General features: G+C 45.3%; 1 protein-coding gene across 1 annotated transcript in view; it reads right to left on the reverse strand.

Moving 5' to 3' along the window:
• Positions 1 to 1152: 1152 nt before the first annotated feature.
• sipa1l1 (signal-induced proliferation-associated 1 like 1) overlaps positions 1153 to 27981 on the reverse strand; it is a 73442-nt gene continuing 46613 nt past the window's right edge. The window contains exons 9-27 of the mRNA XM_070986985.1: positions 26404 to 26592; positions 25560 to 25734; positions 23524 to 23627; positions 23022 to 23179; positions 16647 to 17226; positions 14341 to 14439; positions 13726 to 13901; positions 13176 to 13463; positions 12750 to 12899; positions 11933 to 12066; positions 9541 to 9638; positions 8731 to 9218; positions 7575 to 7766; positions 6736 to 6904; positions 6110 to 6344; positions 5668 to 5838; positions 5419 to 5530; positions 4244 to 4322; positions 1153 to 2756 (exon numbers count right to left, since the gene is read on the reverse strand). Of these exons, the coding sequence (XP_070843086.1) occupies positions 2613 to 2756; positions 4244 to 4322; positions 5419 to 5530; positions 5668 to 5838; positions 6110 to 6344; positions 6736 to 6904; positions 7575 to 7766; positions 8731 to 9218; positions 9541 to 9638; positions 11933 to 12066; positions 12750 to 12899; positions 13176 to 13463; positions 13726 to 13901; positions 14341 to 14439; positions 16647 to 17226; positions 23022 to 23179; positions 23524 to 23627; positions 25560 to 25734; positions 26404 to 26592 (3741 nt within the window). The 3' untranslated portion in view covers positions 1153 to 2612. The remainder of the gene's footprint in view (positions 2757 to 4243; positions 4323 to 5418; positions 5531 to 5667; positions 5839 to 6109; positions 6345 to 6735; positions 6905 to 7574; positions 7767 to 8730; positions 9219 to 9540; positions 9639 to 11932; positions 12067 to 12749; positions 12900 to 13175; positions 13464 to 13725; positions 13902 to 14340; positions 14440 to 16646; positions 17227 to 23021; positions 23180 to 23523; positions 23628 to 25559; positions 25735 to 26403; positions 26593 to 27981) is intronic.

Below are 27981 nucleotides of genomic sequence, written 5' to 3' on the forward strand. Positions count from 1 at the left end.
CAGTTTAAAATGCAAATTTACTTTAGTGATTGAAAAACTGGGAGTGTTTTTTCCACCAAAAGGGCTTTGATAGCAAAATTAAGGCTTACACCACGTCGGTCTGTGAGTCTCAATGTGCACGCTCACGTTAGCCACCTGAAATAACCTGTACGCTCTCGTTGTCGTGTCAGACACGCGGCTCAGGAAGCAGCTCAGTGGCTCCTGCTTGCGTCGTAATTAGCTTTGTGATTTGGGGAAATTTTCCTTCTTATTGCAGGGGCCAGCTGCTCTGAAAGATATACTGCATGCGACTGAATGCAAAAGGCACACACATACACACACCGACACATTTCCATACACACTCCGGTTCCTGTGTGTGAAGGCTGGCCAGCCCGATAAAAATATTCGTAAGGAGGAGAGAAAGGTCGAGGCCTCGCAGCAGATTCCCTGCACAGACATTTATGAGGCAGACTCCACAGCTGTGAGCGTGGAGCTGGGTAAAACTCATAAGCGTGTAAGGTGAGCGTGTGTGCGTTCGTTACCAGGTGTTTTATTTTTCAGGATGAAGAAGAAGAGCCTTTCCCTTTCATCTGCTCCCCAGGTGCTGTTTCAAAGGCACGTCCCTGCTCTGTCTGGGAGTAAATGACCAAAATAAGTGACTGTAGGCACGGCTGGGTAGACTGATGTACATTCACACAATGACAACACACACCGCCACTGGTACAGCAGGTACTGTAGCTCCCTCTTATCCTGTTCATTTAACCACATGAGATTTTTTTGTTGAATTACTGATCCTCTCAACAAATACTGAACCTGAGGAAAACTATAGATGTTCAAATTTAACACACACACTCACACACATACGAGTACACCTAAGGTCTGCTCTCTTTGTCGAAAAACAACCTTTGATTGTCTCTCAGAGCTGGCTTCTGATTTTTCTTCCTTGTCCTGTGTTTGTGTGGCCTCCCGGTCGATGTCTGACTGATTGCTGAAGAGGCGTCGGAAAAATACTGAGTGACTGGCAGCACATTTAATAATCATGACATTTCCACTGGTCATCACTAGAGGGCACTGTAAGCAACACGACAGCAGGCTTGGGCACCACAAAATACAACATAATACAGAATAAAAAGCATATAGTCAGGCTTTAGCCAGAATTAAGAAAGAAAGCCATTTAAATAATATAGCTAGTGACCTTTTCTTGAGGAACTAAACACTGATGTCAGTTGTACTTTACGAATAGAACAACTTATTTATTGGGATTATAATACAAGGAAATAAATTAACCTGGGGGAAAAAAACCTTTACGTTTCCCTCCCAAAAATGTCTCTTTTATCATCAGCTGGCTCTCTGTATTCCAGACAGTGGGATGGTGAGTGGAGTCCTCTCGTCCCTGCATCCCAAAGCACGGTGTTCACGGCTTTAATGGAGGCGGATGGAGGCTCTTGTGCAGCAGAGACTGGTGTCTTCTGAGTGAAACCTTTCAAACAACTTTTTCCCACATCGAACGTCTTCCCAGAGCTAAAACTCCCCCTTTTTGGGAGAGACAGGAGTCCTGACTTCTTCCTATTGCTTTTAAGACACATACAATTGGGATGGACCAAAGCACTCTGGATATCAGTCATGTTTTATGGCACCACTTGCCGATGGCTTATAAATATACTCCTCCATCAGGTGTTGCTTTGTGCTGTAGAGACAGACAGGATGCTGTAATCCATAGTTGAGTGACACGGAGGAGAAGAGAAAAATTACACTGTACAAATCCAGCTTTCCTTCCCGTTCAGAGGCAGACTGACCTGCTTCCACGTCGGCGGCTCGCTCTTTGCTTTGAGGAGAGGAAACACTCTCCATTTACACGTGAAGGACGTGAAAACCCTGTCCTGTGTCCGGTGGTGTCTTCAGATTCGTTCTGTGTTTGTGGGCTGGCAGGTGTGTTTGTGTACCCGTCTGACTTTACGTGGCATTTCAGAGACTCCTTCCATTAAGTCACGCAGACTGCCTGCTACCCTCTGCTGCGGCGGCGTTTGATTTGGCACAAAAGACCCGAGTCACCTTTAGGAGAAGCTGAGCAACATTTAAGGAAAAAAAGGAACTGAAAAAAGGAAGAAAAAGGAAACATAAAAGGTCTGATATCTACTGGAGGTTGTGTCTAAAAAGAGTAACACGTCCACTGAGAAAGCATGGCAGGGGGCTGATTCTTTACGGTCGCGTCGGGAGGAGGCAAAACTGGCTTCTTCAGAATGAGGAGGGAGGAAAAGAGCTTCCTCTTGGCAATTTTGTGAAAAAGATTTTGGCACAGCAAGATGAGAGAAAGATCAATTCGGCAACGCTCTCACGGTCCCATTGGAGAGTAGAGGTCTGTCCTTCAGAATCTGATAAACAGCATCTCGAGTCTCATCCTGAGAGGCTGAACGGGGGGTCTGTGGAGACTGATCGACAATATTACCCGCTGATGTTTGACGCCGGTGGAAGATGGTCGGAGGGTTCGGCGTCAGGCCAGCAGAGTCCAACCGGTCTTGTGCACAAAATTCTCGTCAGTGTCGCTCCCCGCCTCTGCCTCTCCGCCCAGACTGTGTGTGCTGATGTGTGCGTTTGTGTGCGTGCGTGTGCGAGTTAAAAGGTGGAGGTGGGTGTCAGTTCATGTCGATGGTGTTGAAGACCCACTCTGTGAACTTCTTGAGCTTGGCGGCGGAGGTCTGGGACTCCTCCTGCAGCCTCTGGTTGTCCTCCCAGAGCCTCTTGATCTGAGTCTGAAGTCTCACTTTCTCTTCGCGCTCCTGTGAGGAGTGAAATGAATAAATTACATGAGTTGTTCAGCAGTTAACTTTGGGGAATGTCGAATGGAGTGAGTGTCTCGTAAGAGCAATGTAGATAAAGCACAAAATCCCTAAAGACAAAGAAACTCTCTGTATAAATATAATCAACTCTCTGTCGGCTTGGTGTTTACATAAACATCTCAGGCCTGCAGACAATGAGTCACAACTTGACAGAGCTGAAGGGCATCGTGGGTAGATTTTAGCAGTTGACATTTTGAATCCGCCAAAAGCACTAGCTGGGTGCACAAACATAAATATCTGGCCAGTTAAAGAAAACACTGAGACTGTGGAGAGTTTGGCTTGGTGCTGTCAATCAGCTGCGACTGGCTCGAGGGTGGTTGAAGGAGGTGAGAGTGAAGTTTCCCTGGATTCAAACTGATCCACGGCTCCTTTAAAAATAAGCAATGCAGACGGCTTAACAGTGTTTCGCAGAACTTACTGAGAACCGTGTAAAGAAATAAATAAGGACCGCATTGCAGACATTTTGTGGGAGAAAACGCTTCACTGTTAAAAGGTCAGACTCGTTAACAGGTAGGCCAAGAGGTCTGCAAACCAGCAGCTCAAAATAACTAAAACCTTTGAGGAGGAACAGAAGGCTGCAGCAGCAGAGGACCTTTAAGCTTCTGGATCTGTCGGCTGATAATGAGGTGGCGGACTTCTTGCACACGATCACCAAGACTGGATGAATTAAAACGTTCCCTGATGCTGATTGTATGAGTAGAATTTAGTGTAAATACGGATCCACGCATCTGGGATGGACAGTAGAGGCTGGAGCTGGCGGCACCAACTGAACATCAGCAGCGAGCTAAACGCTGTTTCTGACCTTCCTCACAGCCAGTCATTTGTCCTTCATACCCATATGAATATCAGGGAGGCTTTTGGGGGAGGTGAACATGATATCTGGAGCATAAATCTGCAAGAATTGTTTGACCCTGGAGAGTTAGCATGGATCACATGCATCTAAAGCAAGGAATGAAAGTTGTTTTTCAGCCTGACAACACAGCAGAAAGAACTGACCTGTAGACTGCAAAGGAGTGTGTGAGTGGATGTATGAGTCCGATGAATGTAATAAAAAAAACTTAAAGGTGACGTGAAGTAAAAATAATAGTGAGTGACTGCAGTGAAACCTGAGTCAGCAGTTAACAGCAACAAGCAGCAGAGCGGAGCCAGAACAACAGTGACGGCGCTCGACTGCTGACTGTGACTTTTCCATTGAAGACAAAATATTTATTTTCACCTGCTCCCTGTTCCACTGTATGCAAATTAACCAAAGCCGTTCATTTTTCATCCCTGCTGGCACTTGAATAAAGAAGAGGCGCCAGAAAGTTATCTCTTAGTTATCTCTTAGCACAACACAGATTTTGCAAACGACAAGACTCTGCATGCATACATACAGTCCATGTGCTGCGTGTATGTACGTGAGCATATGTCTGTGCTGTCTCTCCCACCTTCTTCAGGTCCTCCTGGAGCATCTTCACCATGGCCTCCAGCTTAGTCACCTTCCTCTCCAGCCCTATGTGACCCTCGCTGTGGACAAGACAGATACACACACCATTAATAGATGCTAACACACTCAGAGACAGAGTGAACACAGCTCTCTGCATCTGAACATAGTTTCTACATTCATTCACTATTGCTGTATATTAGTTTCTGTTCGGGCGGCACGGTGGCGCAGCAGGTAGTGCGCGTGCCTCACAGCAAAAGGTCACCGGTTCAATCCCCGGGTCAGGCGGGGCCTTTCTGTGTGAAGTTTGCATGTTCTTCCCATGCATGCGTGGGTTCTCTCCAGGTACTCCGGCTTCCTCCCACAGACCAAAAACATGCTCATTAGGTTAATTGGTGACTCTAAATTGTCCTTAGGTGTGAGTGTGAGCGTGAATGGTTGTTTGTGGCCTGCAATCGACTGGCGACCGGTTCAGGGTGTACCCCACCTCTCGTCCGTTGACAGTTGGGATAGGCTCCAGCCTAGCCTTTACAGCACAAGTCTGCATTCACCCTTTCACACATACGAAGCAGCCAGCAGCTCACACACACTCACACGCCAGTGGCACAGCATTGGGGGCAATTTAGGGTTCATTATCTTGCCCAAGGATACTTTGACATGTAGACTGCCGAGGCCAGGGATCGACTGCTCTATCTCCTGAGCCACAGCCGCCCCAGGGTTCGCCCCAATCTTTACATGTATGCAGGTCAACAGTCCATGTGCAGAGTAAAAGAAGCAAACCCTTGGCTGAAATGCAAAGACTTTTTTAATCAGCTTTTGTAATTCATATGCTGATCTAGCCCAGAGATTAGCTGAAATGACTGAATAGTTACACAGCGAAAAACTCATTGAATTAACTGTCTTTTTTAGCAGTAGTTAACTATGATTAGCTTTACAGATGAGGTAGTGAACTTTTTATTTTCCTTCAGAGTAAAGCAAGTCTCACTTGTACTCTGTGTCTAGTTTGGCTGCCAAATAAACAAGCTGCAGTCCTGAGGCCACTTGTGTTTCCTGCGTATTTCTTGTGTGTGAGCTATCCCTGTAATCACATTTCCCTTCAGGTATTAACGGGGTATGGTATCAGTGTAAGCGTATTAAACGCAGAAAGATACTGGTCGGTGTGTTCGAGTGCCGTGTTACCTCGATGAGGGCCGTGACAGCGGAGCGGGCTGCAGCTCGATGTGGGGCTGCTGGGGACTGGAGGCACCGCTGCTTCTGTGGTTTGAATCTCCAAACACATAACTTCTCTGGACTGGAGGGAGAGAGAAATAAGCAAAGCTGCAGTCAAAGTTTCACAACATTGACACACATTTCTTCAGGGTCATAACATTCAGAATTTCTTCAAGTCAAGTGCATCTTTTAGTGAAGATAAACAACGCTTAATAATACCGTAGTGTGTGTTTCTTTCAGTCTCAAAGGTGTTGGCCACGTCCACCAGGTGTGTCCACTCGAGGGGGCTGTCCCTGTCTGAAGACGGGAGGGGCATCAGCTCCTGAGGGAGGGGTCCGCGGTGACGCTCCACCAAATCCACCAATGATGTGTCAGATGCCGACAGGTCACCTGTAAACGGAAATGAAGTTATGGGAAGAAGTGACTGTTTGTGTGACGTTAACTGTTTCGCTCGCCATCGTGCATTTTCAACCAAAAGGGGGCAGCAGACACACATCTGGAATTTGAGCCAAACCCGATGTGTCTCATACCTTCAGGTTACCACCAGAACCATCTCTTTAAACGACATGAGGAACAAAAGCAGCTAAAAATGTGAATGATGTCCAGTGGTTAGAAATGCATCTATAGGCCAGACACCTGCCCCCCTCCTCCTCCTTCTTACCGTGCAGTTTGACTCCCAGCTTATAGGAGGGCCGTCGCAGGGGAACGCCACGAGTGGTGGGTGAGCGTGGGAGGGTGGAGCAGCTGAAGAGAACATCAGCGCCGAGTGCCGGGTCAGCCACTGTGTCGCTCAGGGAAGGAAGGCGCTGGCCGCGATAGATGCTCTCATCTGACAGGGTGCGATGGAGGGAGCGACGGTGGCTGGGCTGCTGGCCTGGAGGCGATTTCTGGCCATGCTGTACAAGAGTGATGGGGGGAAGTGATGAGGAAATATGACTAAAACACAAGATCTGAACCCATGCGTTGTGCGCATCCATGCTTCTGGGTGTGAAGAAATCTCCAATTTCCATCTACATCAGTTTTAAACCGCTATCAGTAAAGCATTTATCACCAGTTAGCAGACTTTGAAACGTGTAGCTGCATCAAAATCAGAATAAGCAGATATTTACAAAGATCAATGAAGCTGATGAGGTAAAACATTAAATATACTGTCTTTGTGCTGTTTATGTCATAAAGGATTAACAAATGATTCCACTCAGTCTTGTTCATGCTTTACACAGCGTCCCAACATTTTTGAAATCGTGGCTGTAACAGGTTGTTCCTGAACCAAGAGTGGCAAACCCGTACCTTTTCCTTATGCCTGCGTGGTGCTGGAGGGCTGTCAGGGACGCTGTGTCTCTTCACATCTTCCTCCATAGTAGATTTGGCATGAGGCTGGGGCGAGTGCATATCCCGAAGAGAGGGCCTGGCTGCTGGGGTCGGAACAACCTCCACTCCACCCTCTCCTGGAGACTTCCTAAAAACACACAGAGACACAGATTAAGCAGCCACAATCATGACATAAATAAATAAACCATAAAGATAAGGTCATTCAGCTTCAACAGCAAAGCTTTCCATTGGAGAACTGCATTAAGTTACTGCATCACTATTAAGCCATTTGTGTAATATCCTCTTCAACCACAAGGGGGTAATCAAGTAGTGTGCATATTATTACTACAAAGAGATTAATAGGAGAGTACAGAGGGTGGACAAGTAATGGGATGAAATGCAGTCTTAAACAGCGGCTCTACAATAAACACTACCATTGTGAAGCTCGTAATGCTCTACACAGGGATGCATCCTGATATAACACAATAAACTGGCTCTAAAAAGCTCCACACCTCTGACACAGTCTCCACATGAAGGCAACAATATACAGTAAGCTTTACAAAAGGTAGTACTCATTGAGTGCTTTTGTGATTGTGAATAAACTGCATTATATTGTAGAAGTCCCAGTGTCCATTTGTCCACTCCCTGCAGGAGCTGGCAGGCTTACAGAAGCAGGACTCAAACCCAGCATGTCCCCAGTTCAGTTGTTCCAAACTGTCTAAAATGAAGCAGTGATAAAAGACTAGATATTCACTGGAAATTACAATTTAAGACCAATTTTACTGTTTCCAAATTTCGTTTATTGGCTCCATCCTTACTTGCGTGTGTCTCCGAAGTCGACAGAATTGATGGTGGACCCGGGCTTCCTCCAGCCAATCAGGTACTTGGACTGGGCTCCCTGGCGGGGGTAGAAGCTCTTGGGCCCTGGAGACGCTGAGGACTGGGAGGAAGGGGAGGTGGCTGAAGAGGAGGACTCCTCTCTTGGGGAGCTGTGGCCTGAGTGCCTGGCACTGATGGGGAGAGAAGGAGAGGGGTCACGTATCCTGACAATGCGTCACAAACAAAGCTTAGACACTGATGTAAGATAAATACAAGTTGCATCAGAAGCCTGGGTTTGAAAACTATTTTAAGGCAATGACAGGATGTTTTATGGATTACCTGGATTTCTATATTCTTAAATTAAAAAATCAATTTTGGTTCTGGGTCAAGCATGAATAAGTAATCAATAGTGTAAGATTCTTATCATCCAGGGATGTTCCAGGGGAGGACATACATTATTGAGTCATAGATGGAAAATTTTAATCAACGCATCACCTGCGGTCAAGCCAACCTTGGTAAACTCATCTCAGAGCCCCCTCTTATTTCCCCTACGTCACAATGCAGCTGAAATGCTGGACAGATGATACCCAGGTCACGAACTGTAACTCTATCTGGACGGGTGAATTAAGACTTGCTCGAACAGGAAGTGCAAGACACTGGGAGTTCTCTCAGCTCCAGACACCGGTTCGGCTGTGAAAAGTTGGACACGTGTTCTACATTTCCTGAGGCCTAATGTGGAAAGATAAGAGGGAGTTAAAATTACTCCCGCGCTTGGTTTCCTGGAAAGACCTATTGAGAGGGAGGTGGTCTGGTGTGTGTTCTTCTTGGGCGAAGAAATATTGGCTTGAGTAATGAGAAGTGGAAACACGGCGCACAGGTCAGGCAAATACTGCGATGACGCATCACAAAGTGGAAAAGGTCAAATTTGAAATTAAAACTGAATTTAGGGCTTCACCCACCATCATTCTGTGCTGATGGAAGAGCTGTATCACCCTGTTTGCAACTGGTTTCCAGTGTTTTTCAGGATATTTCAGGGTCTATGCTATTGGCTGTGTGGGTGTGACTAATAGCAAACTACTTGGCCTTTGAAGGTGACAGAATATTAAGTATTTATTGAAAGCAGTGCACTGATTGTGTTTGCCATCCGCCTCAGACCTGGAGTGTGATCCACCGTCACTCAGGCTGTAGGTGCTGCTGTCTCTAACAAGGAGATGAGTAGGCGGGGTCCGGCCTGTCCCCTCCAGACTCCTTTCTGCTGGAGGGCCCGGGGACTCGGCGGCAGCGGGCGACCTCTCCAGCATCCTGCGGCCTCCCTCGGTGGGGCTGTGCCAGGGAGACACCGACCGCTCCCTGCTCTCTCTGCCTCCACTGGGAGCCAGCAGGGAGGTGGTGCTGCCATGATGAGAGTGGGGGTGGTTGTGGTGAGGGGCTCCATAAGAGCTGGTGTCGATGCCGCTGTCGGCCGACGCCCCCTGGAGGTAGCCTCCTCCTCCCAGGCCGTTGGGCTCGGTTTCGCCCTGGTCACCACTGGAGCCTCCACCCGCTCCCATTTCGTACCATTTATCGCTGTCGCTGTGACCCCCGCTGGACGCTGTGCTGGACAGAGTGTTACTGCTGGAGTGGCCAGAGTAAGGCCCGTCCGACTGCCAGAACAAACAGGAAGTTGAAGAGCAAGAGGAAGTGACAGATGAGTGAGGTTTCCATGTTAGTAAAACACCAGTTTTTAAGCAAATAATGTGTCATTTGGAGACCAGCATATCATTAAAATGACTTTAAACATCAGACCACAGTATTATTAACATTTTAATAGAATAAACTTTAAACCATGTGCTATCAAGGGTTCAGAATCCTTAATAAAAAACAAACATGTGATCTGTGCACATCAATGGAAGAAGAGGGGTTTCAGAGCATTTAACCTGTACACAGTTCTGATGGTGTAAGAGTAAAACTGGTGTAGGGCCTGACCTGGCTGCCCTTCTTCGGGGAGAGGTGGATGACCTGCTCCTGCCTCTGGATGCGGGGAGCTCCAGAGTAGCCTTGACCAGACTTGGAGACTGGGGCATCTGCAAGAAACAGACCAATAAACACAGCTGGTGTTGGTATCAAACGCACACACGGACCCCGCGGTACAAACAATTGCTTTGCTGATGATCCAACAGAGCAGTTGTTCTTCTCTCTCCTCACTTATGTGCATTTTGCTACTACAGCACTCTTGCTTCCAGGAGGCCCATAACACTTACATTGTTTTCAATTTGCCTCAGCCACGTCCATGAATGCAAACGCAGATTCACTCGTCATCAAAAGCAGCACACATCAAACAGAAATGTGTCCCCAGACGGTCCCTGCTGGCCTTGTTTGTTCAGGGCAAGCTGTGCCACGTGAGGGAATGTGAGTATGTGTCCTGAAGCAAAACTCAGGGTATAAATGGGACTGTTGTGTAATTGTCTAGATGTTATGCAACAAGACATACAGAGTAGGCAGTTAATGACCACAGCACCATGAGAGGGAGAGCTAAGGGAGGTATCATAACATCTGCTGGGGTGAATCTCGTACTGTAGTGATCTCCTCCATATCTCACTTGGAAAATTCATTACTCTGCATACTTTCCTCTGCTTTGCAGCCCATAGGGGTCTCTGCACTAATTAGAGATGGTTGCATGTGCATGCCTGCGTGTTGAGTGCCTGTGCATATATAAGCAGCACATGTGCCTTCATGTTTGCGCGTGTGATATATTACTTTGTTACAGATGTGACTGGTCAACCAGATGTCTTGGTTACCGACAGCACGATACCCCAGCAGCTTGGGATAATGCTCCTTCAGGCTTTGTTGAGCTAAAAAACACTGTTAAGGTAGTTAAAGCTCACTGTGCATTGGAGGGAAAGTCATCACAAACATCAATTTTCTGCATCTGACCACCCGATGCATGAATTAGTCATAAACCCGCCACAAGATATCAAAAGAAAATGGAGCAACTGCAGTGATAACTCAAATGAAAAACCCTACACAGGCTACATGAAGGGCTAAGGTAAGGTCCCGTTTGTGTGTGACTGGGACTGAGAGACGAAAAGAGCAAAAGTGAGTATCCTGCCCTCTGAATGACTCGTGTTATTTCTGGACAGAGCATGGCCACATCATCATTGCAGAAGACGAACGGGTCAAGGGGGTAGAAATGGGAGGAAGAGGAAAGGACAGAATCCTAAACCACAGACGCAGCAAAGTAGCCTGCGAAGGGCTGGACACTTGGCTTACATAGACCCAGCTGGCCCAGCCTGCATTGTTCCACCCTGACCAATAAAGACATAAGTGCTATAAACAACCACAAAATGAGAGACTAGGGCCTTTCTCTGTGATTGTGGCATTCGGGAACAGGTTGAGGACACGGCCGAAAGTAGGCTGGTCAAGAATCAAGCGAAGCAACATCCTGCTGGGAGTCAGAGCAGCGGTAGAGGAGCATGTAGTCTTTGTGGCTTTCAGAGACCGAGCTGGTAAACAAGAGGAAAACTCCCAAAAAACAGTGCATGGGAGAATACTCGTAATTAAATGAAAGCCAATGTAGGCGAGATTAAAAAGATGAATGAGAGGCAAACAGGACAGCCGTGGAGAATGAGGAACTGACTGCAGGGAGGGAGGGAAGGAAAGGCTCACAAAGAGAAGCTTGGCCAACTGTGTTGACAGGAAAGACAGGAATTTCTTCCCTTTCTCTTTCTCCTTTATTAAACCTTACAGAAAAGAGTGAAAAGTGGCAGATAAAGAGCAATGTAATTTAACTGAGATGACTGATCTCACTTGGACCACTCGACAGCTATCTCTGTCCTTTTTCTGTTTGTCTCATTATCTTGCCACCTTTTTTTTTGTCTGTTTGCAGAGACATTAGGACATTCTCTGTGGAGGCAATATCATTCACAGCACTGCAGAAGAGGTGGAGGAAGAAGAGGAGGAGGAGGAGGAGGGGAAGGGGGGAAAGAAGCAGGGGAGAGAAGTGCTGTTTAGAGGCAGCGCCGATGCTGTCAGAGTTGGTATCTCAGCTCTGGAAGGAGCAGCTCCAAAAAACTGTCACAGGAGCAGATGACGAGACGCACACACACTCACACACACACTCATCTGGATCCCTGTCATTTCAAAGGATTTACTGGAGCAATGTGGATAAATATGGATGAATTATTTCCTGGGCTGTCCCTCCCACTCAGGCTATTCGAGAGTCAAATGCTTTCACATTCCTCCCATATGAGCACACATAAAAAACACATTTACATTGATAAAAACACCAGAATCTCCTCTGACTGTTACGCAACTGCACATTGCTCTCCAGCTACATTCACTGAATTAACTCCATTACTTCTCCACAAGACATATTCACCTGCAGACCCTCTTTCTGCTCCTCCCCCTTCCTCCATTCTTGACCAATTGGGAGTGGACTTTCCACTGGACCCGCCCTCTCCGACCACCTCCCGTCGCTCCGCAGACATCGGAGAGTGGCGGTTGCCCACGAACCTGGTGAATGAGCAGACGGGCACAAAATCAGAACGCTTCAGCTTTTTTTTTCATTTTAAATCAGCTAAATGTGTGTTTCCACTGATTAAAAATGCAGGGCTAGAATTGACAGAATGACAGAGTTTGAAACACAATACATTTTCCCACAGGCTGTAGTGGGTGGAAGTAAAAAAAAAAAAAAAAAAGACGCTCTGTCAGGAGCATTATCACACACAAAGACACTCAAATGCTATCACCTCACTCTCCTACACCAACGTCATGCACTGTTACAACTGTCAAATGAATCTGATCTCAAGCCAACTCCTGCTAATATTAGAATAAAATGAAATTTAAATTTGATAAATCAACTTTAATTGAGCTGAAGTGAATAAATTGGCTTTGTAATTGTAAAATGAGGGCTCCAAAAGTCTCCCATGAAGTCATGGTTTTTAGTTGCTTTCTAAAAACGAAAACTGACAATCTGTGCCATCAGCTCATGACCATACAATCAAGATGGTAAACAGCTGAAAGACAGTTAACAAACGTGTTTTTATCATTAATGAAATAACAAGAAAGAGCCTCATGGCAGCAAAAAGCCTTTTCTGGGACTGTTGCTTATGATACGCTCATAGTTTACATTAAAAAATACTGTAAAACAAACGCAGCCACAGCCAAACACAATCCCTCTCCCCCCGCTTCCTTACTGCTCAGGCATGGACTTCTGCCTCCAGTGTGCAGAGCTTCCGGAGGCGTCGCTGGAACAGGACAGGTTGCTGGGAGAGCTGCGATTGTGAGGGGAACGACCCAGCGCCAGGGAGGAGGCCAGGCTATAGCTCTCGCTGCCCGGAGACATCCTGGTATAGGAACAAATGCACACACACACAGGAACTGTAAGAATTTACGGGCGCGTGGAAATGGAGGAACTGAAGGAAGATGAAATAAACACAGCAAAATGTTCTCGGTTGTTCCTTCAGAGGAAATTCCACTGATGGCTACTTTGTGGCCACAGGATGAAAAAAAATCCATGAATACTTAAAAGCCTGTGCTTAAAATCGGCTCCACACCCAGTAGCTTCCTTTGTGTACCGTGTTGACGCACTAGCTCGCTAGGGGAAGCTAAGGGGTTCTAACCTCTTGGTGTCCAGGGGTCGGCCATCACTGCTGACACTGCGGGGGATGACTGCGCCCCTCTCCAGCCTCTCAGCTGACAGGGTCTTCCCCACTGAGCTGCCCAGGCTGATGGCCCGGTTGGGCTGGTGGGGCTGCGGCGAGGCGGTCAGTGACTGCTGAGGGCTGCTGGACGTCCTCTGCCACTTGTTGTTGTTGCTGCGGAAGGGGAACTTGTATTCGAAGGAGCCGCTATCGCTGCTGCTGCCCTTGTATTCTGACACAGGCATCCGATAGAGCTCTGAACAGCCCCTGCAGAAGGACAGGAAGGACGTTTCGGCTGAGAAGCTTGCGTGTGTCTGTGTCATTCACTGGGCTTTTCTTTTTTCTTGGCAGGCATGGAAAAGGTCTGAAACAAGACTTGGGATTTGTGATTTTTTAAATACCCAGCATGCTAATGGGCTAGGTGCAATTGTATTTACTTGGTCTCTTAAGGTGAAGTGAGTCCTGATGCACCACTGAACACTGTCTCCAGATGTCTTAGCATAAGAGCTTACAAAAAAACAAACGTTACCTGCGTGGAGTGGCGTCATCATGTGGAGGGATGATAACAACACGCACTGTCACCGAAGTCCGCAGGAGGTCAATCATCTGTTCATGGGTCAGCGTGGCAACTGCAACTTTGCAGATTTCAACCAAGCGGCTCCCCTGCCGCAGCCCGGCCTGCCAGGCGTAACCATACGGCTCCACCTGTTTGAAACAAGGCTTGATTGCATTACAGCTGCAGCGATGGGATGCTTCATTCTCCAAGCAGGAATATTTAAGATGTAGAGTCAGAGTGTCAAATGCCATCACATGGTTTTCTTCAATGCCGTTTTTAGAAAAGAAAAAAAAAAAGAAGAAGCAGCCAGTCTAAAGTAAATCATTTCAGCACAATTAATTATTTTAGGAATCATTTTCACTTATGATACTCTCTGAGAAACGTTTGTAAAATTGCACACTGATGGCCTTTCTCTCCCTGCACAAATGATCTGAGCAAACTCAAGGGCAGATCATCACATTAACAAGATGACTAAGGCTAATAAAGCACATTCAGATCTGCTCAGTAAACGCATGTTCTACCCCAGTGACCTAGACTATTTCAGAGAACATTTTTAGAAGGATATTTGAGTCGTGTGCACGCAGATACCTCAGCCACGATGCCTTCATAGTTCACGTGGAAGCCGAGCTGCCCCAGGCCATTTCGACGAAGCGTCATCTCCGATGTCTCACAGCCCTTAGTCAGGAACTGGACATAGGGAGGGCGGGGAGATGCACAGTACAGATACAGATGAAAGATGCAGCGACAGGAATGATCACAGGAGGGATGATGAAAACGACTCAAATGCGTCAAGAGGTGAGGAGAAAAAAGTGAATAGAAAAGGCGACGTAATGAATCATCCACCCCCTCAGTCAAATCTGCAAAGCCACCAAAAACCGTTTTTACATGTAGAATCAGTTGCTGTTAAGATTATTTTTCTTTTTAAGTAATCTAAAGGCTGCAAATGTGTCGGTCTGCACATGTTTGAACTGTTAGATGTCCCATTAATTTGCACATAAGGGAGCTACAGCGTGCAGACCCATATATCTTTTTCATTTTTTAATGTTTCTTCTGCATATGTGTGAACATGTTCAGAGCATATGTACACACAACTCTTCTTTTAAGATGAAGGAAGAATTTCTTTAAAGAACTGAAGTGATCCCTAAGAGATTTGCGGCCATAAATAAAGCTGAATTAATGCTGCAGCATAAGTGCTACACCTCTCACTAGATGTGCACGCTCATGCATTCACACACACTTGGCAGATGACAGAAATGAAAGCAGGTGTCTCTTGCTGTGACACTTAAGGCTGTGTTCACACAGAGACGCGTCGCTTATGAGAAGCACTTTTGAACTTGATGTTTTTTCGTGGAAGGATGCGACCGAGCATTCGGGCCGGGTGGGGAGCGCTGTAACGCTCTTTTTCACAGGGCGAGAGGTGGAAAAGTTGAAAATAGTTAAATGTTTAAGGAGTAACAGCCTGGATCACCTGTCAAACTGCAAAGGGCTACCAATGAGTTGACTAAGTCGGATGGGCTGGATATGGTCAAACTAACGCTCATTCTGCGCTGCCTTTCACTGTGGTCGGTCAAAACTCGTCCCTCGCTCTCTCCTTCTCGTGACGTGCCTGGCAGCTTCAGGGCACCTTGCATTTCTCTGTCTGAACAGGACATTAGCAAAAGCTCAACAGAAGTCAAACTCGCAGAGAAGCGTGAATAAATCATGCCGCAGACTGGCACCTGATAGGAATTGTTATGATGCTCTCTGATGTTTCTGAATGTGTGCGTGGGAGAGGAAGAGAGTTAAAAAAAAAAGGGAACGATAAGGAGCAAACAAGGGAGGGGGGGCATGAGAGCGAGAGCAAGCAAGGGAGAGAGAGAGAGAGAGAGAGAGAGAGAGAGAGAGAGAGAGAGAGAGAGAGAGAGAGAGAGAGAGAGAGAGAGAGAGAGAGAGAGAGAGAGAGAGGGGAAAGATCCAAAAAGCGGGTGGCCCAAGGCCACTTCCCTTCCTCTCTCTGGCACTGAGGTAGTCCAAATGATTGAAGATTAACGCCAGATGCATGAAATGCAACTTGAAAGTGATACATTTCTGAGTCCTGAGCCAAACAGCGATGTGTGTGTGCGTGTTCAAATATGTTAGTATGCATGTGTGCAAATCAAAGATGGTGGATTCAATCCAGGTTACATAAATACATGATAAAACGACACACACGCACGCAAGCGCACGCACGCACGCACGCACGCACACACACACACACACAGGGAGAGGCTGGGGAAATGAATGTATTCTAAAGCACTGATGATTACATAAGAAAACACCTTTTTTCTAACCAGTTTCCATGGAAACAGCTAAGGAAGAGCTAGCACCACTTCACTCTATGTGTGTAGGTGTATGAGCCATTAGGAGTATGCTGTCCAGAGGTGTTTCTGAAACTCCCCCAATAAGCTGAGACCAGTAATGAGACAGCAGCTTTGGCATGTAGACACAAAAGTGTTGTCTTTCCGGCAGACTGACAGCCAAAAAATAAATAAGAGGAGAGACTGTGAGTGGGCCAGGTGAATGATTAATGGCAGACAACAGCATTTAATCCACTGATTTGGTGTCTCGGTACCTTACTGCTCACATGAATGAATGTTTTCTTTGGTCTTATTCAACGTCTCCCAACATGGTCTCCTTCAATTCTGCAGCACGAGTAGTGCCACCCTTTAGGTTACAGCGGCTGAAACATCACTCTGTTGACACCGACAAACTACGTTATGTCAGTTCTCTGGCACAAACTGACCTCATTTGAATCTGTGTAGTTGTACATCAGCTATGACAGCAGAGGGCAGGAAGACCCACAAATGCCTTATATATTTGAAACCTTCGTTCTCTAAGCATGCATATGTGACGTAAGGGTGTGCAGGTCTTCTAACCTCGAGACGTTTGACCACCTCCTTGAAATCCTCAGTGTTGTTACTGATACTCCTCAGAGACACACTTTCTCCACGCTCATAGAAAATCCGCAAAGACGCAGGGCTGCTCAGCGTCCAGCCAATCACATCCTTAGTGGCACAGTTGAACACCACGGCCTTGGCCTCCTGGTCCAGCAGGATGAGGAAGTCATTGGAGATGGCCAGAAGGGCCTCCAGTTCCCCTCCGGTCCCATGATCCTCGACGTGCACCGGCCAGGTCACCGCCCCCAGGCTGCGCAGCTCTGCCCCCCCATACGGCCGGCTCTTCTCCTTTTTCTTGTGGGCCAGTGAGATGAAAGGGAACTTTCCCGAGGGGTCGATGGGCGTGCTGGTGGTGTGGCGCTCGGCCAGGTCGCGCAGGTACTCCTGGCGTGTTCGGGTGGCCATGGCGCGGAACTTGTGCGACTTGTGGGCAGCGTTTTCTGCATTGATGACTTTGGCCAGCAGGAAGTCCCGGAACACAGAGGACTTGGGAAAGGTCACGCCATCTGGGATAAGGGGGCCGAAAGAGGGCACGTCTTTGGAACGAGTGACCGCCACACTGCAGGGAGACCAGGAGGAGAAAATGAGGCAAGAGTTGAAAGAGGGAAAAATGGAAGGAGAGGAGAGAAGAACTGATGGTCAATGAATCAGCTGTTCCAGTACTGACCAACAATTTCACCAATTTAGGGTGGGTATTTCATTCAGACATCACAGATCCTGTGGCTTAGATTCAGTGTTTTATTACACAGTAAATCTTAAAAATGTCACATCACATTCGAGCTTAAACTGTTTATGTCACTAAGATTTAAAAGCGCTGGCAGATTCTGGGAATAAAAAAAAGGCTTCTCGACTTTAAATTAGTCTATTGCTATCTTTATCTGTCTCAAAGTGAGTATTAAGAAATTTGCTGTCGTGTGGAGGCTATATGTATTTGCCTTTTACCAATAAAACAGCTTCATTTACACGTCCTACACCTCCCTGTTTTCCCTGCTCTCCACCTCCCTTCCCCTCATCCCCCTTTTCCTTTCATTAAGCCCTGGAATGGCCATCTGAGGCTGTTTGCCATGTCTGGTATGTCAGGAACTCAGCTGAGAAGCCATGAAGAGGAAGGAGACTTGAGGAGGAGGATGAGGAGAAAGTGCTATTCCAAATCTCCTGCCTAAAGTGCCAGAAAAGCCTGAGTGAGGGAACAGGAAAATGTGGCTGAGAAAGGAGGACTGTGTGGGAGACTCTGTAAAAACAAGGAAATGATTACTTACTGGAAAAAATATCATTTTTTTTGCCTGTTATGCGAGACAACAAGACGTACAACCTGATCTGTGGAATGTCTCAGTCTGAAGCGGTTGGCAAAAAAAAAAAAGGCAACAGTGTCCTGAAAAGGCCTTTTACAGGTTCAAAAAAAGCACTATATGTGTGCACAGATCACCTGTCCTGGTCTTGACCTCTTCCTGACCAAATGGGCTCAATCATCAGATCCTCTCTCAGGTGATAATTACCAGCTGACAAGAGTGGCTCTGGAAGTCAGGGCCCTCATCCCACACGCCTCCCTGCTGACATGCATCAGCACACATGTTGACACCAGGATTAAACGATTTGTCTAATGAGCAACTAAAGTCAGTATATCACCCACGCACTTCAAGGCACCCCGTCCTCACCGGAGACGTGTGGTGTTCAATTATAACAACCATCAAATTGTTGACACCTCATTTCCCACCTTTCCTTGTTTGTGGCAGACAGAGGTAAGAGAACGTGTTTTTTCCTGGCTGAAATTGCCTTAGAGAGTGAACACACAGGCCTTTATAGTACACTGTTGATAAATGAATGCTGGGAATAGCCTCAGCAGTTGCTCATATGTCAAAATGTTGCTTGCATTTCCCACACGGCATATGTACTGAACTCTAATGCATCAAGGTGTGTGTGCACAGGTGTGTAGGTGGAGGGTCATACACACATGCTAAACATGAACCTCCCTGCAGCTATTGTGGTAGGAAATTGTGTCAGTTTTCATTGAAGTGCTTGTGTGTTTTCGATGTGAAACCCATTCCCCTCATTTCTGCCTTCACAGAGAGTGATTCAAACTGTATGAAAACTGCATCGGCCTGTCGGTTCAGGTTGCTTTGCTTATTTGTTGCTGACTGTTGGGTTTCTTCCACCTTTCAGTCATATTAGAAACAGTGGAAGAAAAGGATTTTGTATTTTGAATTTAAAGACGATCATACGGTGCATCGCATACGACATGCAGTGAGCACAAATGATGTTATGTTTACACACGTACACAGTTTTTATCTCCCCAACTAGGGAATCCTGGAGCCCTTAAAACCCAATATTTGATTTGTAATTAGATCAGCAGGTTGATTTAAATACTCTTCCCAGACATTTCCAAGGCAAGTCCCATTTCATGTACAAAGAGCCTATAAATTCTTGAACTTTCTAGTTAAAGTGGCGACGATCAATATTTGATACTAACAATGGATCATAGGACTAAGTGTGTGCGAAAGGAGTAGCTCATATTGATGAAACCACAATTACTGCTGGGATTTGTGGTCTGTCGCGTGTTTCAGCTCAGTGTTTTGGTTTCCTGGCTTGCATCTTTACTATTTTGGTTCACTCTCACCAGCGTCACTTCCAGCTCAAGGAAGAAGCTATTTTTAGCAGAATCTCCAAAATCTCACTGTAGAGCACCTGCCCAGCACCAAATGACAGACAGACAAAGTTAAAGGTTAAAAGAGAGACAATGCAGTTTTCTCTGGTGGTGGTGGTGGTGGTGGAGACCAAAACAGAGCTTCAAGGAGAGTAATTTGAAAATCAGATGAAAGCAGGTGTCACTGCAGGGCACAATGTGATTCTTAATGTGCTGAAGAAGACATATTTGATGCATTCAGGTTCACTTAAACTACATCTGCCTGCTAGAATTCTATAGTATGGCAGCTCTCCCTGCAAACTGCACAGTATGGCATGATGAACAAAACAAAGCCCAGAAAGAAAAATAACCCAGAATTGTCCTTTTTGCTAGCTTCCACCTCGGAGCCTTCGTTTTACAATTGTTACTAGTGTATAAAACCTAAATGTTTAAACTGACAGCCAATACACAAAGTAAGTGACGTGGTCTCAAGGCAATATTCGCTGGCTTTTCTGCAGATGACAAATGAATCATGACGGGTGTTTCAGAGAGGAGCAGCTGAAGTGGTTATAAGCAGGCTGAACAAATGATTAAAATAAAATGTGACCTTTTATTCTGATTCTTCTCCATCACTACAAACATCACTCAATACATTACACTGGAGCTCTAAAAGCACTTGTACTGATCTCAAACACCTGTGAGTCAGTCAACCAAAGACCTGTGACTCATGCTGGACAGAGAGAGGCGATGGAGAGAGAGAGGTAGAGGTACGAAAGCCAGAAAACAAGACGGAGAGCATTTTTAAAAAAAACTGAATGAGAATAAAGAGATGGAGTGAGAAATGAGGGTGAGGGCGAGAAAGCCAGAGAGAGAGAGGGAAAGGACAATGTGGTGCAGTGGGGATTGTTGGGCTGTGTGACTGCTGTGTGATCCGTCTGGCAGGAGGTTTGGCAGTGAAAAATGAAAGAGCACATTCCTGTGGTTTCAGTGATTTGTGGTCTTATAAATATCCAGTGTGTGGGCAGCTCTGCTCTTCCAGTATCCACGACCTGCTGCCCACTGAGCCAAGGCAAGAAAAAGAACATGTCAATACCTATTGGAGTGGGTGGCTCAGAGGTGTGCTCTGTGTGTGTGTGTGTGGGTGTGTTAAGGTACATGTAACATGTTTTTGTCTACTTGTGACAACTAGTCCTCAAAGCTGCAAGACGTTTACAGTTCTCAGGTTTGCATGGCGGCTTGGGCAGATGAAACGAGGTGAAGGGAGGTGAGAGTTCAGGGAGTGAATGCAGGGAAACGTACAACCCAGCAGAAAATGGCCATTTAGGCTTTGGATGGAAATTTTGAGCTGGTGTTAGAAATCCATGAAGCTAATACCTGCAGAGCCTGAAATTGATGATTATGGGAATTAGTGTTTTCTATTTTCCGTCATCGTCATGAATAATAAGCAGAAGACTCCACGGAGAAGATTAATGCGTGCCTCTCACGCGTCACATGAAATTGCCATTACACGAAAATGAATAACCGGACTGAGATCAAACTGTGAGGAAGTGAGTAATTTTCACACCATGCAGAACATGCTCATCGGGAGTCACGTTCAGCTCAGACATACAGTCACTATTACCTCATACTACGTGATGCTTGTTTGTCTGGTCTAGTAATAGTCTCATAACTGTGCTGCGCTGCATCTATGTGAAAAACAAACTGCACTGGCACCTTCTTCATTATGCATATGCAAGCATTCAGCCCAGCCTGCATAATGAAAACCATTTGAACGGCGGCCGTCAAGACTTCATCGCATGAGAGTGTTTTTTAAAGTAGCTGGTATTAACAGGCAATTATACTCAATACTAACAGCATCACAGCAGTTAATGAAGAACAAACCACACGCCACCTGCTTTATTACAAACAGTGGGGGAAAAATATAAAATTGAGAATTTTGGGATCGCAAACTCGTTTTACTGTGCACATGAATGCCCAATTAAACATAATTTTCACAATCAGAGCAAGTGCAGGTAAGTCAGAGCAGGCGGCAGAGCTTCTGTAATCTTCACTGACTTAAATTTAACACGTTTTAAGACCTTTTTGATACTGATTAGAAAGTACTTAAATGCCTTTTTTTTGCAGTTATACCGTCAAACAACGACACACCCAGTAGGGAAAATAAAGCTTAGAATGCCAATATATGAATATAACAACAACAATTTGGGCAATCCACCGCCTCACTTGTAGTTTAATGTCTTCCAACCGGCCACAACCACATAAAAATAGTCATGGTTCAAGAAAAGTTGAGGAACCACTGCTTTAGAGGGCAGAGCCATATCAAACAGAGCGATGAAGTGGGCCATATTTCACCGGCCTGTGTGTGCGTGAACGTCCTCTGGAACCGAGAGTAAACACATCTGAGCTTCAAAGCATCTTTTACTTAATACATTATATGACTCATGGTCAAATTCCCTGTGGTGTCTCTGAATAGTAATTCACTTCTGATACCAGATGTTTCACCTCTGTAGTATGTGTGAAAGTAGTTTTCACTTCAAAAAACTCACATATGTGAATCACAGAAAGCACGTGGAAACAGTATTTCCTCTGTATTTGCTCTTTGGCTGGACTCTTTCTTCGTCTGCTTGTGTTGTTGCTCAGTAACGAAGTAGCCCCCATGGGGGACAATTAAGACCTCACACAACGTGCTCAAACAGCAATTAAAACAGCCATTAGCGGCAGAGGGAGGGGAAATCATAGAGAGCAGAGAATGACAAGACAACTAGATAACAAGACTGAAGCAAGGATGAAGAGAAGAAGAAACGTCCTTCACAGCTGAGCAGATTTAAACAGGAAACGGAGGAAAGGCAGAACATTGGTTATGTCTTCAACATGACTCTGGGTGGCACTTTGGATCGCATGCCGCACATCTCTGACAGTGTGGTAATAAATCGTGAGCTGTAGAGAGGCCTCTCAACACTCACAGCCTCCTCTGCGAAGGAGTGATGGAACTCCAAAGGCAATGAGCGACGCACAACTTTTTGAGGCAACAGATAAGAGCCGTGTTGTTTTTGCAGGGATGGAAAGTGATTCATGAGGAAACGTCATGGGTGCTCTCCACCAGTCCAAATTATCTATCGAGACTTTTCCTTTTAAATGCATCTACTGCACTGTTCTCAATATATGATACCTTATTGAAAAAACCCTCTAATGTGCGACTGTGTTTGGATTCTATTCAGGAATAAGAAATCATTAAACCAAATCTTGCATGTTTTAAAGGTAGTATCACAAAAAATGCATCAAGTAAATGACTTTCTTTTTTAATCAGTGCTGGTAAATTAAATACCATAAAACTGACATTCTGCAGCCTACTTGACATTCTCATTTCATTTTACTAATCAGAAAAGCAGCATGAACAGCTAAATTAAACTTTTTAGTGATTTCAAAAGTTTCACCTAAATAACTGTTCTGGTAATAGGCAGTCTTTTATTCTGTGTCATTCTTTTATTCTGCTCTCCTGTCTGAATTAAAGGAATGGCTTTTTAAGCTCACCAACCTCTACTATGATGTCCTGTGACACCACATTTCACCAAGTAATATAAGCCAGCAGATAACTCATGTACTATAGGTTAAACTAGGCTGACCTGGCACTTTTGAGGCTGAAACACGAGCAAACGCACCAACAGATCATCCACATCTACCTGTAACACAACACTCTCCTGACAAAAACGCAGGCCTGAGCGAGCACATCTCACCTGTAGGAGCTGTTCTCGGAGCACGGGTTATGAGCACGCACAATCACAAAGACGTGCTGGAAGTGGGAGCGTATGTTTTTGGGGGTGAAGGGGAGAGCTCCGGGTTCCTGGAACACGATCGTGACAATGTCGTTCCCGATGTGGCGCTTCCGCAGTAGCTGGAAAAGCACAGCGACAGCAGGAGATTATCAATTAATTACATATTCAAGAAAATAAAGAAAACCAAAGCAAAACTTGAAACAGAGTGAAAAATCCTTTGAGTTTTGGTAGAAACTGAGTGCTTTATCTTTGGCATTACCTAGACAGTGAAACAGCCATGTAAACTAAGTACTACAGGTTTGTAATTACTTCAATGGCACAGTGGAACTGAAAAAAAGCATGTGCATGATTTTATGACAGTCTGACCTTGATGATCATTTTCCTTATAAATAAAAAGCTGTAACCGGCTCATAGACACACAGACTTCAGTATGTTGGACCTGCGAGCCCTTTAATTAACCTACCTGTTGCTTGTTGTTGGGCGTGTAGGGCAGCATGGTCGAGACATGAAACATGATCTCATAATCCTTGTAAGTCGTGTACAAGGAGTGGGTGCCCGTCGAGTCAGCTGAGGAGACAGAATCACATCTGAATTTCTCATGCCTTGTAATATGGGAAAAAACTACGCACTCCTCAGGTGTTTTCGGTTTCTGGGTCCACACCCGGATTATAAAAAGCATTAATATTGTACCAAACATGTAAAAGCATTCTAAAACTTTAGCTTCACAATGATCTATAAATACTAATTTGGAATAAAAAGCTTTACTTTGTAAAAATGGACAAAAAAACATTATTTTCCTCAAACAGCTATTAGTATAGTCTAAAAAGTCCAAGAACAAGTCTTAGCATTCAAAATAAACAGTATTTATGAATCCTCTGAGTCATTTTCATTGTAATCGACCAAATTGTGAACAATTATAACCAAACACCTTCTTTATGTTCCCCGTCTTCCAAATGCAAATGCTCAACACATGACCCAGAGCTCCCTGAGCTCTTAACCGGCTTTGGCCCTAAAGAGAGCCACTGCATGCTAATAACCACCTCCGCAGTCCATCGATGTGTTCTATTCAGAGGACAAAACTGTCACAAGGTGTTTAAAAGGCCATACTTAACCCAGCTAGATTACCTCAATTAATTTCACTCCTATAAGGAGTGCTTTGCATGGCTGTGTTTCACTTACTAGAGGCTACTGAAGGTTGTATTACATGTCCTTCAAAAGGTGACTGTGTGGGAGAGATTTTAATCTCACAGAGCATTACGAGGGATGACTTAATTGATATGAGGATAGTATGGAGTTATATGGACACATCAAATGCAGATATTAAAGACAGAAATTAGACACAGACGCAGAAATTAAAGGAACGTGTTCAAACGTCTGGGGCCTCACTCAAACACTGCATATGGACTTACACGCATCTTGACATTTTGAAGACTGCAATCATTACAGACACCCCAGGAGCAAAATAGTGAAATGCTGCCCTTAAATAACTAATGAGTCTAGCGTTTCATTTTACTCCTCTTTTCAAATCCTTTTCCCAACCAAAATCCTGATGTTAAAGGTGACTTCTGATTACAGCTAAATAAGTTGTACTGTAGACTATGCAGTGTGTATTTAGTGTGCTCTTTGCACACAAGAAGGAAATGGCTCATTTACCTGGTTTACCCACAGTGGCTTCCATTATTGTTAGAGCTCTGTCTGTAAACAACACCAATTATGACTTCAGAGGCCACATGCTCTCCGGGAAGAGAGTGTTCCCGAGAACTCCTACCCTCTAAGGGTGACACCTATGTTGGTTCACAGAAAAACACACCTTGATATGTTTTTCCTGACAAACCCAGTTCAAAAAAGGTGGAATGTCATTCACTAATCCAATGACATATACTTGACTGAAAACAGTACAAAGACACCTCATCAGCTTCATTGATTTTTGTAAATATCTGCTTATTCTGAATTTGATGCCAACAACATATTTCAAACAAGTTGGGACAGGAGCAACTTAAGACTGGGAAGGCTGTGGAATGCTCCAAAAACACCTGTATGGAACATTCCACAGGTAAACAGGTTCCATGGTAACAGGTGAGAGTATCGTGATTAGTAGTAGATAGTCTGGAACTCTGGGCTGGGGCTATTTGCTGCCGTGATATGCTGCCACTCTGCTCTCTTGTCATAATTTTTACATAACACCTTTACATATTACAGTAAAGGTCTTTCTGCTATCAATCCCAAACAATTAGCGATTCAACTGATATCTCAAATTGCATGTTCACACATTAAACATGCACATCATGTCAGAGGATTTGGTCACCTCCTACATGACACAATCCATCAAATGCTTGCAGGGAAACCAAACACAAGACACCTTTAATCAATAAGAACTTCTGCTTGGTGTGTGCTGCTGTGGATTAGGCCTTAGTTTCAGTGTCAGTGTACAGTAACACCATCTGGAGGGCTCTCCGCTGTACTTGGAGCTCAACTTGTAATTTCTGTGCATGTACTTACTCTTGGTGTCCAGCTGGGCCCGGTACTTGCTGAAGCCTTTGAGTCTAACCCTCTCCCCCAGCAGATGAAGGAACTCCTCCAGTGCAGGACCTGCTGATTCGTTGTTGTACATCTCCTCCTCGCTGCTCTGGCCCGCCATGCAGTACATCACCCCGACTTTCCGCTGGAAACTCAACTATGGACAGACCCAAGATTGTTGCAGTGAAAAGTGGAGACAAACGTATATCGCTGTGTCGAAACCATGTCAGAGTAGCCACGTTGACATTTTAGGAAGAACTCATGTTGGCATTTTAAGAATAACCACCTTGGGTTGTTCTGCAGAGATCGTGATGCCATTTTCGAGATAAATCATGTTGACATTTTCACAGGTTCAGCTTTTGATGATTGCATCGGGGAGCATGAGTATCAAAGAGCTTGTTTTGTATTTTTCTCCTTTTTTAAGGTCGAGGAGTGTGTGTGTGTGTGTGTGTGTGTGTGTGTGTGTGTGTGTGTGTGTGTGTGTGTGTGTGTGTGAAGGAGTTTTGCCACTTAAATCCAACATAATAGTCTCTTCTCGTGAATGGATAAATAAAGCAAAAATAAAAAATAACATCAATAATAAATAATCCTGCTCCACGATGAGACATCCCCCTTTTGTAAAAACAACACCTACACATGAAATGATTCATAAAATACAAAAGGGAAATAATGTGCTGTCCATAGTACAAAATAATATCGAGGAATGATCTGTGCTGAATGGATGATATTTTTGAGAAACAGTGATGACATTATGAAGTCATGCAGTCTTTTGACTAACTGGATTAAAGCAGTCGTGTAGTCCATTTCCACAGTATTTCTTCCTTACCCCCTGCTCATCCAGCTTCATCAGCTGCTCCGTGACCTTCGGTGTGTTGAGCGCCAGGCGCAGGCAGTGGACATTGAGCTCAGGCACCAGGTACTCCAGCACTTCTTTGAGGGGCAGACCTCGAGCTAGACCATGCTTGGATGTGGAAGGTACTGCATCTTCCAGGATGGAGCCCCTCAGGGTATTCAGCTGGAAGCAGCACAACCGGAGGGACAAGAAGAAGAAAAAGGGAAATGCAAGGATCAGGGATCAGTGTGTCAGCTCTTTCAAAATCCCCTGTATAATTGGCAACAACAGCAAAACTAGCCGTCCAGCCATCACTAGATCAGCAGAGTACATCTATGTTTGGAAAACTGCAAGGAAGCCTGTGATGAGGCCTAATGGCCCACGCAATTAAGTTCAATTTGCAGAATGAGGGCTCTTTTCAAAGGACAACTGTGGCCATCGCTGCATCATGTGCTCAGGATCGCTCATGAAGTCAATCAAATTTTTATTTATTATTTTTTTTCATGAAGCCCAGGCTAAAAATGGATTCTGCCCGACTGTGTCCACCGCTAGTGCAGAACAAAGTGTGGAGAAGTGTCTGACTAAGCAAGAAAAAAGAGCGCATGAAGGTTTTGCTGCTGCAGTTTCCACTATGAAGACTCTTAAGCTTTCGACTAAAACTTGAGGAGGACATCCATGAATAAATCAAGAGGACTGTAGTAGGACCAGGAGTTGAATATCTATCATGAACAAATAAATGCAGCTGGATATCTGGAGTGCTCCCATTGCTCTGAAGTATCACTTATATGTTTTATATTTGAGTGTCGTAGTGTTCGATTGGCCCATTGTTGGTGCCAAGACCCTCAAGGTTAAAAAAAAAAACAGAAGACAAGCGCTCTCAGAGAAGAGAGGACAACAGCTGTCCTCAGTGGACACAAGACTGATCCCTTCAACATCAATGTATCCCACTCACTCCCACAGACACACACATATACTGTATATCGATGCATGCCCTGCTCCCTGCTCTGAAAATAGCAATTAGAGAGGAGAGAGGGAGGCAAGAGAAGGGGAGAAAATAGAGGAAAACACAGCACTGTAGGTCGTGCGTCATCCCAAGAGATTGGAAGGGCTATTACTCATGGTGCGCTTCAATACGAGAGCAATGCTTTTCCTCCTCTACTCAAATACCTTTGGCGCTATTTTAGTCTCGTTGAGCTGCGAAATGGCACAGCTCAGTCCTTCACAGATGAAGGCTGACAAAGATGGTGGGTGGGCGTTCAGCTCAGAGAATGAGGACATGGATCTCTGACTCTGGTGTGTCTATAGGAGGAGATGGCAGCAAAGCTACATGGATTCACAAAAGACTTCCAATCAAATTACGGATTGAGCATTGTGATTAAACAACTGAGGGAGTACATTACAAACTGAATCAAGCATGCAATAAATATTTAAGAACGGAGGTGGAGGCATATGAGGTCTTGGGCCGCATCTGACAACCTTGAGATAAAGCTTTCATAACGGATCTCCCCAGCTGGGTTTTTCAATAAGCAAGGCTGGGCGCGGATCCTATATGCTGACTCCCACACAATTTGA

This window comes from Chaetodon trifascialis, chromosome 19 (assembly GCF_039877785.1).
Source record: "Chaetodon trifascialis isolate fChaTrf1 chromosome 19, fChaTrf1.hap1, whole genome shotgun sequence".
NCBI lineage: Eukaryota > Metazoa > Chordata > Actinopteri > Chaetodontiformes > Chaetodontidae > Chaetodon > Chaetodon trifascialis.